This window comes from Giraffa tippelskirchi, chromosome 12, assembly GCF_054371585.1.
Source record: "Giraffa tippelskirchi isolate mGirTip1 chromosome 12, T2T-mGirTip1v1.2.pri, whole genome shotgun sequence".
Classification (NCBI taxonomy): Eukaryota; Metazoa; Chordata; class Mammalia; order Artiodactyla; family Giraffidae; genus Giraffa; species Giraffa tippelskirchi.
Genome location: NC_137286.1, coordinates 72,059,849 through 72,072,860, shown reverse-complemented (window position 1 = coordinate 72,072,860; position 13,012 = coordinate 72,059,849). Strand labels below are relative to the sequence as shown.

The following is a 13,012-nucleotide window of genomic DNA, read 5'->3' as shown; positions in this document are numbered from 1 at the left end:
TCCATCCACACACGAGAGAGAAAGAGGAAGACACAGACTGAATCGAGAAAGGAAAAGAGAGGGACACAGCCAGAGAGAGACACGGAACCAAAGAGAGGAAAGGAGTCGATGGTCCAGACTTTTCATCAATCTGTCTCGAAGGTAGAAGCAATGACAGCGCCCATCCACCCCAGAAGCGGGAAAAGGACGGAAGGTTTGGAGAGGAAAAGACAAGAACGCAGGGAGCCATTAGAAGCTCAGCCACCCGCAGAAGCCGAGCTGGGACACTTGAACAGAATCTCAATGGAAACAGAGGACCAGAAAGTTGGCTACTCTTTTCTATAAGAGAGGGAGACCTTCGAGTCTTCCTTTCGGGCCTCCAACTTGGATGTGGGGTCTCAAAACAGTCAGGAGGGGCAGTGCCTTTTCCTGGGTACCACGGCGCATCCAGGCCTCGTTCTGCCCCATTCTGTGCTGTGTCAGCCCTGGATGGAGTCTTTCTTTCTGAAGTCTCAGCGCACAAGCTCCACGTGATATCGGCCCCAGGTGGAGAGGCATGGAGCTGCTCGTAGGCCGACAGACCTAGGAAACAGATGGGAGAATGACCCCCACTCTGCAGATGGAGAGACTGGGGAAACCCTGAGGGGCATATGCTTGTCCAGGGCCACACCACTTATGAGAAGAAGGAGCCTGGTCTGAGAGCAGCGGGGTCCTCGGAGCTCAGGCCCTGGCTGCACCCAGGCCTCCCCAGGGCTGTGGGCTGGGCTGTGTGGCTGTCAATGTGCCTGCACATGGCCTAAGGGGGGTGGTCGAGCAGTCAGAAACCCAGAGATTCCCTTGGGAAGTTTTGGGGAAGGGACCTCCGCACGAACCCCAGGAAATGATGTCACCTGCCGGCAACAGAACCCAACAGAACCCGCAACCCGGGTATCCAGGCCTCCAGAGCGGAGAGGAGCCCCCAGCCAGATCTCTTGCTGCCAGGATGTTCTGCTGTTTGCCCCTGCCCAGAGGCCGGGGCCTCAGGAGAGCTCACAGGCAGTGTGCGTGGACACCCTGTCGACGTTGGCTCAGGGCACCCCCGAGAGGCCTCTGGCCCTCTGCCCGGAGAAACAGAAAGGTAACACGGGGAGCCCCAGGCCGGGCCAGGCCACCTCTCCCATGCCACCCGGAAACACCGGGTCCTTTGCCTGTGTGTGTGGATGCGGGTTTCTCGGGGTGTGTCTCCCTCAAGGAAGTCCAGGCGGATGTGGAGTCAGAAGCCTGCGGACAAGTTGTGTCCACACCCCAGGGGAGATCAGGCTGGCTGGGATGGGAACAGTGCGGGCAGGTCCGGCCGCCCAGGCTGACCTCACACCCTCAGGTGGGTCTCTTTCCTCCCGGGTGGGGATCTGAGCAGACACACGTCTCTGACCCTTCTGTGAAGAGAAGTTCGAGCAGGCAGAAGCAGCGGCTCCACTGGCCAGGCCCAGCTCGGAAAACTCCCAGCACGGCTGGCTGACGGTCACTGTCGTTGCAGAGCTTCCCACGTGATGAGGCCGAGGACGGGGACACCCCGTCCACCTCCCGGAGGGAGGGGTCGGAGCACCAACCCCCCGCCCGTGAGGCCCAGTGCAGGCTCCAGGTGAGCGTGCCCACGGAGGCATCAGCCCCACCGGGGGCGAAGCGGAGGCGGGGAAGGCCTGCTGCCGAGACACCGCCCAGGATACACCCGGCGGCCCAGTCTGAGGCTGCCACGGAGCTCAGCACACCCGGCTCCGACCCAGAGTCCCGAGAACCCCGGCCTCTGAGGCAGCAGGAGGACCTGGAGCCCAGCACGCCAGAGCACAGAGGTAAGGACGCTGGGGCTGGTGCACGGGAGTGTGTGGGGAGGGGGTGCTGAGCTACACAGGGACGAGTCCCCGAAAGATGCTGCTGGGCCTGCAGCAAGCGCTGGCCTCACACCCCCACCCCCATCTTGCACACTTCAGTCCCAAAAGACATCCAACCCTGGGTATTCTTTCGGAATCTCTTGGAAGCTTTCTGTCCCGGGATACGCACATGCCAAGGCTGGTCTGTGGGCAAACTTTGCTTCTCCCCCAGCTCTAGCACTGGCCTCCAACTGGAAACAGGCTCCACTTCCCAGACCTGTGCCTACAGAGGTGGTGGCTCCAGGTGCAGGACACAGGGATCCACCGAGGGCAGATGGAGAACCGAGCCTTGCCCTCGCAGAGACACCAGGCCAGCTGGGTACTGGCCAGCACACCGGGCAGATCGGATTTCCGTGCCTGCAGGACCCCCAGCCCCAGGCACTGATGTCCCACCCCCTCAGCCAGAACCTCCACCTCCACGTGCACCTGTACCTGCTCGGGCTTTGGCAGGAGAACCCGAGGCAGAGGAGGAGTCACCGCCTCGGCAGGGAGAGCCTGCCCTGGCTCCCGCGCAACACCCAGACGCCGACGATGACTCACCCGCCCCTGCAGCAAGAACGAGCCCCCGCTCTGGACAGAGACCCAGAGCCCTTGCCGGAAACACCATGTCCAGGGGAGCGGTCGGCTCTGCAGCCTCCATCCCTGTCTGCTCACCGTGGGCGCCGGCAACTCGGTCTGCCCCCAGGGGACATGGAGTTCCTTTCCCCTGAGCTGCTTTGCATTTGGTTTGTTTCCACCTTTCTGGTGATGTTTTACTTTTTGTATGGTTTCGTCTATTTTTGTTGGTTAAGTTGGGATTAGTAAACTTTTTCATCATTGTTGCAATTTGGGACACTGTTGTGTAACTCTGGTGATACTGTGTTACCATCACCACTCTGTAGTTTCAGACCCGTTCGATCTTTATGCCCCACCCGCCAACAAAGCCTGGGTTCAAGGCAAGCAGGCCCTGTTCATCCCTCCCCCCGATCCTGACCACAATTTCATCTTTTCTTTCTGCATTCATTCCTATATTCTTGGTGTCCCCAATCAATGACTCTCAGTGAAATGACTGAAGGAGTTTTTTTTCGGACTCTCCACCTACTGTAAGACTCCATTGGAGAGTTCTCATTTTTATGTCATTTGAACTAGCCTTTGATAGCTGAAAGGACGGTGTACGTCCTTTCAAGATATCATGTGCCAAACGAAGCCCTTTTGGCAAATGCCATCATTATCTCCAGGCAGGCATTGCTGTTTGAAGGGTGACATCTCAGCCAGAAGGCAGAGGCTGAGCTCCTCTTGTTGCACCAGCTCCCAAAAGAAGCCAAGAAAGGGAGCTGGAACAACAAACCACCCCAACGCCCAGGAAAGCGTTCTTCACGACAGAAGGCTAGCAAATGACCCAACAACCTTGTGGCCCAGAACCCCTCTAGAAAAATCACTGTTCCACACAAAAGAGAAACACATGGGAAGTTCCAAGGAGAGGCAATGCCCATGGCCAGTGTACTTTAGAGACGGCCTGACCGCTCCGGGGAAGACACGCACCGTCGGAACCCCTTGGGAAACAGCAGTGAGAGTCCTCACCGTCGTAAGGGTTTCCTCTGGGGACAACCTGCCCTGGGCACCACATGAGGGAGCAGACCGGCTTCTCTTCCTCTGCCCCCACACCACTCACTCATGAAGGCAGCTCAGGTGTTCTCATGCCCTGCCTGCCTGCCTGCCTGCCTGGCTCATCCGTGAGCTGTGACCACCTCCAGGGCAGGACTCCACCTTCTCCTCTCTGTGTAACGTGAATCTGCACACAGGGGGCTTTCAGAACCTTAGGAGACTTGAGCCATTCCCACTCGAGCCAGAACCCTCCCCAGGAAGGAAAACTGCTGTGGAGTCATTTTGGCCCCAGCACTGGTTCCCAAACCCTGGCGGCTCCTACAGCCTCTACGGTGTGAAGAGGGAGGTCCCTTTTGACAGAGCTTTCCGGCTGTCAGATCGAAGCTGTTGTTTCACTGTCAGCTGTGTCTCTGCCGTTGCAGCCAGGTGGGCCACGCTGCTCCAAAGGAGCTCACAAGCTGAGTTGCAAGGGAGGTATTGAGAGGACAGGGATGGCTACAACGTGCTGCAAACTGAGTGAGGGTCCCCACAATCCTCAGCAAAGGTCTGTGGTGTGCAAGTGGGGAGTAGAGGGCCCCCAAGTTCCAAAGGAAGGGAGGTACTCGGGAGATAAAGCCCTTGGCTGCTGTGGTAGCAGCTGCAGATGGCAGCTCGTCCACAGTGCACTTCGAATGAGGTCATATGAGCGGGACTCTGGAAATGGCTCCGAAATCCAGAGAAAGGGGTCAGGGTATGTGGGAATCCGGCGGGGGTGGGGGGTGGATGAAGGAAGGTGTCCTTCCTCTCTCCAGTGCAATTTGGTTTGGTGAGTCTCAAAGCTACCAGATGGCACTTCCCAAGTCAGGCCCCCGCAGGAATCAGGGTGGGCTGCGTGCCTCGGCCCCTGCCACAGGGACAAGCCACACCAGTGGCCTCCCTGAGCTCAAATGGCCGGATCTGGGGGTTCCGTCTGGGTGCACACCTCCTGGCTGTGGCCAAGTTCCCCCCTTCTCTGAGCACCAGCTTCATCATCCTCTCGAATGAGGACATCGATTGCTACCTTGGCACGTTACTCTCTTCATCCTGTGAAGACTCATTAGGCTTATCCTACAATTACTAGCTGGCCCGAAGAGATATCTCCTGAATCCAGATTAAGCTGGAGTCTCCCAGGCTCATCTGGCATGTCTTCCCTGAAGTCTGCCAAAACCCACACCCTTGCATTTCCAGGGATTCCCCTTAGCCGGCTGGGCAGAAAACCCAGCATGGTTCAAACAAGCTGACAGACAAGCGGGAGAGGACTCACGGGCAGACGGCCTCCGTCAGTTCTCGGGTGGAGCTCTGGGACCACAGCAGCAACGGGCCATCCCAGCCCCTGGGCTCAGCAGCGCCCTCATTCTCAGGCCGGCGGCTCTGCCCTGAGGGGAGCAGGAAGGTCACCAACTGCCGCAGGCGGACCTCAAGCCCCTCCCACTGCTGGAGCCTGACCTCCCCCGGCCCCACCCCTTCCCCTACCCCAGCAGGACGAGAGCTCGTCTTCCCCTGGCTTCCAACGTGAGGCCCGGCCCTGGGCCCCGATTGGGCACTGCCCCAGTCCGGAGCCAATCACAGTGGCCAGGGAGGTGGAACGCACCGATTGGCCAGGGCCAGGTCATGTGACCATGCTCCCCAGGAAACTCAAATATTACCAAGATTCCCTAACAAACCAATGAACAAAATTATCCAGTAAAGGCAAACCGTACTTTTTAATGAGGCCGATGTCACAGAAAAAAAAAAAAAATGCTTCACAATGAACTGCTCAAGGAAGCTACTAAATAAACTTTCAGAAAAGTTAAGTAGTTTTTTTTTTTTTTTAATAGGGTGACGGAGAGCTATACCTTTCCCATCTATGTGAATTTAGGTTTAAACTAGATTTCCCTTGGCTATTATATACGACAAAAAAACCCCACATCACCCCCTTTCACTCCCCCCACCCCCCAAAAGTGTTTTAGTCTATTGAGTTTTTGTGTCCTCAGTTGTGTCTGATTCACGGCAACTCACGAACTCTACACAGCCAGGCTCTTCCGTCCATGGAATTCAGGGCAATTTTTTTCTGTCACAGTAAATGCCCACCCTGGGTGATCCAAAGGCAAGGGCTCAGAGGCTCCTGAGAGTCTAACTCCTTTCAGCCGAGCACAGAGCTGGCTCCTCACTGGGATGCCTGTGGCCTGGGGCTCCCAGAGGGGAGAGCAGCACTCGCCCCACCGTGTGGTCACTGCTGGAAGTGCAGGCTGCTCCTCACTCCCCCTTGACAGTGTCCCTGAGGGCAGAACAGTGGGAATCTACTCAAGGTGGAAATGCAAACTCCCATGCAACCAAACTTCCCACAAGGTCTCCAAAACCACTCAGGAACAGGGAATTGGAAACTGCAGGGCATGACATGAATGGAGATGGAGACTTGACACCTTACACCGAGTTCACTTCCAGTTATCCCTAGACAAAGTTTCCATGAAAACTTGTCACAAATCTAGAAGAACAATGAGCAGAAACCGGACACGTGCTTTGAGTCTTCACACACAAAACTAAAAGGCAGTCCACAAAACAACCCAGAGAATACAGTGGACTTTGCAAAATCAAAGATATCTACTGTGGGAAAGACCTCATTACAAAAGCAAAAGACAGGTCATACATCGCGAGACGAATGAGTGGAAACACAAAGCTTCTCAAGGATGTGTCTCCAAACAGACAAAGAACACCAACACAACAAGCCTGTGAAAACTAGGGAAAGGTCTGAAGGGACACCAGACTGAGGAAGACACACACAGAGTATCCCGGATGATGTCCAGCACGGAGGGCCTGAAGAAACAACAGTCTAGTTGCACTCCCTCAGGCCTGTGTGACCCTGGATGAGGCCTCTGTTTCCCGGTGGCTCTGAGAGATGGACAGGGAGGAAGGGGAAGAGAAATCACTTGCATTTCTAATACTCACAGCAAAGTCTTCCAATGAGAAGGGAATTATCACCCCCACTGACAATGCCATGCACTGAAGTGATACCCACGAGTCCATCTAACCCAGAAGGGAAGGAAGGACCTGTTCTCACAAAACGGCGAGAGATGGAAGAAGGAAGATCAAGCCCACACCAATCACTGGAAAGAGAAGCTGTGCTCAGGGCTTGAAAGAATTCCTATTGGGAAAATGATGTCACAGCCCCACAAGGCAATCCACAGCTTGGATGCTATTCCTCCCAAAATGCCAATGCATTGTCGCACCGAACAAAGAACTGCAAAAGGGGTTACGGAAACAGAAAAGAGCCTAAATTGTCAATACAATCCGACGAAAAAGCCCCGATATGGACATCCAAGGTTGTGTGAAAGGAAATTAGACGACCAAACTAGGATCCTCAGGAGCGTATCGGAGAAGGCGATGGCGACCCACGCCAGTACTCTTGCCTGGAAAATGCCCTGGACGGAGGAGCCTGGTAGGCTGCAGGCCATGGGGTCGCGCAGAGTCAGACACGACTGAAGTGACTTAGCCGCAGCGGCAGCAGCAGGACAGTATGCTATTGGGAATACAACAACACACACAGATCCAGATCGATGGAATAAAGTTGAGGGTCCAGAAACAAACCCCGGCATCCATGGTCAACTCATCTCTGACACAGAAGGGGAGAATATCCAAATGGGAACAAGAAAGCCTCTTCAATAAATGGCCATGGGAAAACCAGACAGCTACATCTGAAGAACGCTATTGGTTTTGATCTCACACCACCTCAATATCGGGGAAAAACCTCACCCTAAAGACTGATGTCTTGAGATAGCTAGAAAGAAGCGTAGGTCAAAGGCTCCTTAACATCAGAGTCTCCTTGCCATTTGCTGGGCGGAGGTAGAAATGGGTCTCTTCAAGTAAGGGAAAGAGGGAAACGAAGTACACCAATGGGTTTCCATCCAATGGAACCTCTTCACAACAGAGAAGCTAAGCATTCACACATGCAAAAGATAGGAAACGGAACATGAGAGACTCCTTGCAAGTGGTGTATCTGAGAAGGGGTTCATATGGAAAGAGACGAAGAATGCACAGCACTCAGATTCCAAGAAACACCACCACCACCCTTGACCCTTCCCCCATGACCAACTCCGACCTAAAGCCTTTCTCTCCCTCTAACCCATCCCTAAAACATAACCCTCATCTAATCATATACATGTGCATTCCTAGCATCCATCCATCCACACACGAGAGAGAAAGAGGAAGACACAGACTGAATCGAGAAAGGAAAAGAGAGGGACACAGCCAGAGAGAGACACGGAACCAAAGAGAGGAAAGGAGTCGATGGTCCAGACTTTTCATCAATCTGTCTCGAAGGTAGAAGCAATGACAGCGCCCATCCACCCCAGAAGGGGGAAAAGGACGGAAGGTTTGGAGAGGAAAAGACAAGAACGCAGGGAGCCATTAGAAGCTCAGCCACCCGCAGAAGCCGAGCTGGGACACTTGAACAGAATCTCAATGGAAACAGAGGACCAGAAAGTTGGCTACTCTTTTCTATAAGAGAGGGAGACCTTCGAGTCTTCCTTTCGGGCCTCCAACTTGGATGTGGGGTCTCAAAACAGTCAGGAGGGGCAGTGCCTTTTCCTGGGTACCACGGCGCATCCAGGCCTCGTTCTGCCCCATTCTGTGCTGTGTCAGCCCTGGATGGAGTCTTTCTTTCTGAAGTCTCAGCGCACAAGCTCCACGTGATATCGGCCCCAGGTGGAGAGGCATGGAGCTGCTCGTAGGCCGACAGACCTAGGAAACAGATGGGAGAATGACCCCCACTCTGCAGATGGAGAGACTGGGGAAACCCTGAGGGGCATATGCTTGTCCAGGGCCACACCACTTATGAGAAGAAGGAGCCTGGTCTGAGAGCAGCGGGGTCCTCGGAGCTCAGGCCCTGGCTGCACCCAGGCCTCCCCAGGGCTGTGGGCTGGGCTGTGTGGCTGTCACTGTGCCTGCACATGGCCTAAGGGGGGTGGTCGAGCAGTCAGAAACCCAGAGATTCCCTTGGGAAGTTTTGGGGAAGGGACCTCAGCACGAACCCCAGGAAATGATGTCACCTGCCGGCAACAGAACCCAACAGAACCCGCAACCCGGGTATCCAGGCCTCCAGAGCGGAGAGGAGCCCCCAGCCAGATCTCTTGCTGCCAGGATGTTCTGCTGTTTGCCCCTGCCCAGAGGCCGGGGCCTCAGGAGAGCTCACAGGCAGTGTGCGTGGGCACCCTGTCGACGTTGGCTCAGGGCACCCCCGAGAGGCCTCTGGCCCTCTGCCCGGAGAAACAGAAAGGTAACACGGGGAGCCCCAGGCCGGGCCAGGCCACCTCTCCCATGCCACCCGGAAACACCGGGTCCTTTGCCTGTGTGTGTGGATGCGGGTTTCTCGGGGTGTGTCTCCCTCAAGGAAGCCCAGGCGGATGTGGGGTCAGAAGCCTGCGGACAAGTTGTGTCCACACCCCAGGGGAGATCAGGCTGGCTGGGATGGGAACAGTGCGGGCAGGGCCGGCCGCCCAGGCTGACCTCACACCCTCAGGTGGGTCTCTTTCCTCCCGGGTGGGGATCTGAGCAGACACACGTCTCTGACCCTTCTGGGAAGAGAAGTTCGAGCAGGCAGAAGCAGCGGCTCCACTGGCCAGGCCCAGCTCGGAAAACTCCCAGCACGGCTGGCTGACGGTCACTGTCGTTGCAGAGCTTCCCACGTGATGAGGCCGAGGACGGGGACACCCCGTCCACCTCCCGGAGGGAGGGGTCGGAGCACCAACCCCCCGCCCGTGAGGCCCAGTGCAGGCTCCAGGTGAGCGTGCCCACGGAGGCATCAGCCCCACCGGGGGCGAAGCGGAGGCGGGGAAGGCCTGCTGCCGAGACACCGCCCAGGATACACCCGGCGGCCCAGTCTGAGGCTGCCACGGAGCTCAGCACACCCGGCTCCGACCCAGAGTCCCGAGAACCCCGGCCTCTGAGGCAGCAGGAGGACCTGGAGCCCAGCACGCCAGAGCACAGAGGTAAGGACGCTGGGGCTGGTGCACGGGAGTGTGTGGGGAGGGGGTGCTGAGCTACACAGGGACGAGTCCCCGAAAGATGCTGCTGGGCCTGCAGCAAGCGCTGGCCTCACACCCCCACCCCCATCTTGCACACTTCAGTCCCAAAAGACATCCAACCCTGGGTATTCTTTCGGAATCTCTTGGAAGCTTTCTGTCCCGGGATACGCACATGCCAAGGCTGGTCTGTGGGCAAACTTTGCTTCTCCCCCAGCTCTAGCACTGGCCTCCAACTGGAACCAGGCTCCACTTCCCAGACCTGTGCCTACAGAGGTGGTGGCTCCAGGTGCAGGACCCAGGGATCCACCGAGGGCAGATGGAGAACCGAGCCTTGCCCTCGCAGAGACACCAGGCCAGCTGGGTACTGGCCAGCACACCGGGCAGATCGGATTTCCGTGCCTGCAGGACCCCCAGCCCCAGGCACTGATGTCCCACCCCCTCAGCCAGAACCTCCACCTCCACGTGCACCTGTACCTGCTCGGGCTTTGGCAGGAGAACCCGAGGCAGAGGAGGAGTCACCGCCTCGGCAGGGAGAGCCTGCCCTGGCTCCCGCGCAACACCCAGACGCCGACGATGACTCACCCGCCCCTGCAGGAAGAACGAGCCCCCGCTCTGGACAGAGACCCAGAGCCCTTGCCGGAAACACCATGTCCAGGGGAGCGGTCGGCTCTGCAGCCTCCATCCCTGTCTGCTCACCGTGGACGCCGGCAACTCGGTCTGCCCCCAGGGGACATGGAGTTCCTTTCCCCTGAGCTGCTTTGCATTTGGTTTGTTTCCACCTTTCTGGTGATGTTTTACTTTTTGTATGGTTTCGTCTATTTTTGTTGGTTAAGTTGGGATTAGTAAACTTTTTCATCATTGTTGCAATTTGGGACACTGTTGTGTAACTCTGGTGATACTGTGTTACCATCACCACTCTGTAGTTTCAGACCCGTTCGATCTTTATGCCCCACCCGCCAACAAAGCCTGGGTTCAAGGCAAGCAGGCCCTGTTCATCCCTCCCCCCGATCCTGACCACAATTTCATCTTTTCTTTCTGCATTCCTTCCTATATTCTTGGTGTCCCCAATCAATGACTCTCAGTGAGATGACTGAAGGAGTTTTTTTCGGACTCTCCACCTACTGTAAGACTCCATTGGAGAGTTCTCATTTTTATGTCATTTGAACTAGCCTTTGATAGCTGAAAGGACGGTGTACGTCCTTTCAAGATATCATGTGCCAAACGAAGCCCTTTTGGCAAATGCCATCATTATCTCCAGGCAGGCATTGCTGTTTGAAGGGTGACATCTCAGCCAGAAGGCAGAGGCTGAGCTCCTCTTGTTGCACCAGCTCCCAAAAGAAGCCAAGAAAGGGAGCTGGAACAACAAACCACCCCAACGCCCAGGAAAGCGTTCTTCACGACAGAAGGCTAGCAAATGACCCAACAACCTTGTGGCCCAGAACCCCTCTAGAAAAATCACTGTTCCATACAAAAGAGAAACACATGGGAAGTTCCAAGGAGAGGCAATGCCCATGGCCAGTGTACTTTAGAGACGGCCTGACCGCTCCGGGGAAGACACGCACCGACGGAACCCCTTGGGAAACAGCAGTGAGAGTCCTCACCGTCGTAAGGGTTTCCTCTGGGGACAACCTGCCCTGGGCACCACATGAGGGAGCAGACCGGCTTCTCTTCCTCTGCCCCCACACCACTCACTCATGAAGGCAGCTCAGGTGTTCTCATGCCCTGCCTGCCTGCCTGCCTGCCTGGCTCATCCGTGAGCTGTGACCACCTCCAGGGCAGGACTCCACCTTCTCCTCTCTGTGTACCGTGAATCTGCACACAGTGGGCTTTCAGAACCTTAGGAGACTTGAGCCATTCCCACTCGAGCCAGAACCCTCCCCAGGAAGGAAAACAGCTGTGGAGTCATTTTGGCCCCAGCACTGGTTCCCAAACCCTGGCGGCTCCTACAGCCTCTACGGTGTGAAGAGGGAGGTCCCTTTTGACAGAGCTTTCCGGCTGTCAGATCGAAGCTGTTGTTTCACTGTCAGCTGTGTCTCTGCCGTTGCAGCCAGGTGGGCCACGCTGCTCCAAAGGAGCTCACAAGCTGAGTTGCAAGGGAGGTATTGAGAGGACAGGGATGGCTACAACGTGCTGCAAACTGAGTGAGGGTCCCCACAATCCTCAGCAAAGGTCTGTGGTGTGCAAGTGGGGAGTAGAGGGCCCCCAAGTTCCAAAGGAAGGGAGGTACTCGGGAGATAAAGCCCTTGGCTGCTGTGGTAGCAGCTGCAGATGGCAGCTCGTCCACAGTGCACTTCGAATGAGGTCATATGAGCGGGACTCTGGAAATGGCTCCGAAATCCAGAGAAAGGGGTCAGGGTATGTGGGAATCCGGTGGGGGTGGGGGGTGGATGAAGGAAGGTGTCCTTCCTCTCTCCAGTGCAATTTGGTTTGGTGAGTCTCAAAGCTACCAGATGGCACTTCCCAAGTCAGGCCCCCGCAGGAATCAGGGTGGGCTGCGTGCCTCGGCCCCTGCCACAGGGACAAGCCACACCAGTGGCCTCCCTGAGCTCAAATGGCCGGATCTGGGGGTTCCGTCTGGGTGCACACCTCCTTGCTGTGGCCAAGTTCCCCCCTTCTCTGAGCACCAGCTTCATCATCCTCTCGAATGAGGACATCGATTGCTACCTTGGCACGTTACTCTCTTCATCCTGTGAAGACTCATTAGGCTTATCCTACAATTACTAGCTGGCCCGAAGAGATATCTCCTGAATCCAGATTAAGCTGGAGTCTCCCAGGCTCATCTGGCATGTCTTCCCTGAAGTCTGCCAAAACCCACACCCTTGCATTTCCAGGGACTCCCCTTAGCCGGCTGGGCAGAAAACCCAGCATGGTTCAAACAAGCTGACAGACAAGCGGGAGAGGACTCACGGGCAGACGGCCTCCGTCAGGTCTCGGGTGGAGCTCTGGGACCACAGCAGCAACGGGCCATCCCAGCCCCTGGGCTCAGCAGCGCCCTCATTCTCAGGCCGGCGGCTCTGCCCTGAGGGGAGCAGGAAGGTCACCAACTGCCGCAGGCGGACCTCAAGCCCCTCCCACTGCTGGAGCCTGACCTCCCCCGGCCCCACCCCTTCCCCTACCCCAGCAGGACGAGAGCTCGTCTTCCCCTGGCTTCCAACGTGAGGCCCGGCCCTGGGCCCCGATTGGGCACTGCCCCAGTCCGGAGCCAATCACAGTGGCCAGGGAGGTGGAACGCACCGATTGGCCAGGGCCAGGTCATGTGACCATGCTCCCCAGGAAACTCAAATATTACCAAGATTCCCTAACAAACCAATGAACAAAATTATCCAGTAAAGGCAAACCGTACTTTTTAATGAGGCCGATGTCACAGAAAAAAAAAAAAATGCCTCACAATGAACTGCTCAAGGAAGCTACTAAATAAACTTTCAGAAAAGTTAAGTAGTTTTTTTTTTTTTTTAATAGGGTGACGGAGAGCTATACCTTTCCCATCTATGTGAATTTAGGTTTAAACTAGATTTCCCTTGGCTA

The 13,012-nt window shown here is 56.1% G+C and overlaps 1 protein-coding gene and 1 long non-coding RNA gene across 2 annotated transcripts in view; one reads left to right on the top strand and one right to left on the bottom strand.

The window, feature by feature from the left end:
• Nucleotides 1–13,012, bottom strand: part of LOC145529707 (uncharacterized) — a 1,704,434-nt gene that overhangs the window by 73,763 nt on the left and 1,617,659 nt on the right. The window contains exons 204-205 of the long non-coding RNA XR_014071296.1: nt 12,395–12,506; nt 4,753–4,864 (exon numbers count right to left, since the gene is read on the bottom strand). This is a non-coding gene — a long non-coding RNA (uncharacterized LOC145529707). The remainder of the gene's footprint in view (nt 1–4,752; nt 4,865–12,394; nt 12,507–13,012) is intronic.
• Nucleotides 5,291–10,354, top strand: LOC145529528 (uncharacterized). Its single transcript, XM_081550106.1, has 3 exons — nt 5,291–8,739; nt 9,139–9,451; nt 9,702–10,354. The coding sequence occupies exons 1-3, from the start codon at nt 8,503–8,505 to the stop codon at nt 10,328–10,330; spliced, it is 1,179 nt and encodes a 392-aa protein (XP_081406232.1). The 5' UTR covers nt 5,291–8,502; the 3' UTR covers nt 10,331–10,354.

Coding starts and splice junctions, on each gene's coding strand:
- LOC145529528 (XM_081550106.1), top strand. CDS start 8,503: ATGATGTCACCTGCCGGCAACAGAACCCAACAGAACCCGCAACCCGGG. Junction 8,740..9,138: donor CTGCCCGGAGAAACAGAAAG/GTAACACGGGGA, acceptor CTGTCGTTGCAG/AGCTTCCCACGTGATGAGGC. Junction 9,452..9,701: donor CAGCACGCCAGAGCACAGAG/GTAAGGACGCTG, acceptor CTTCTCCCCCAG/CTCTAGCACTGGCCTCCAAC.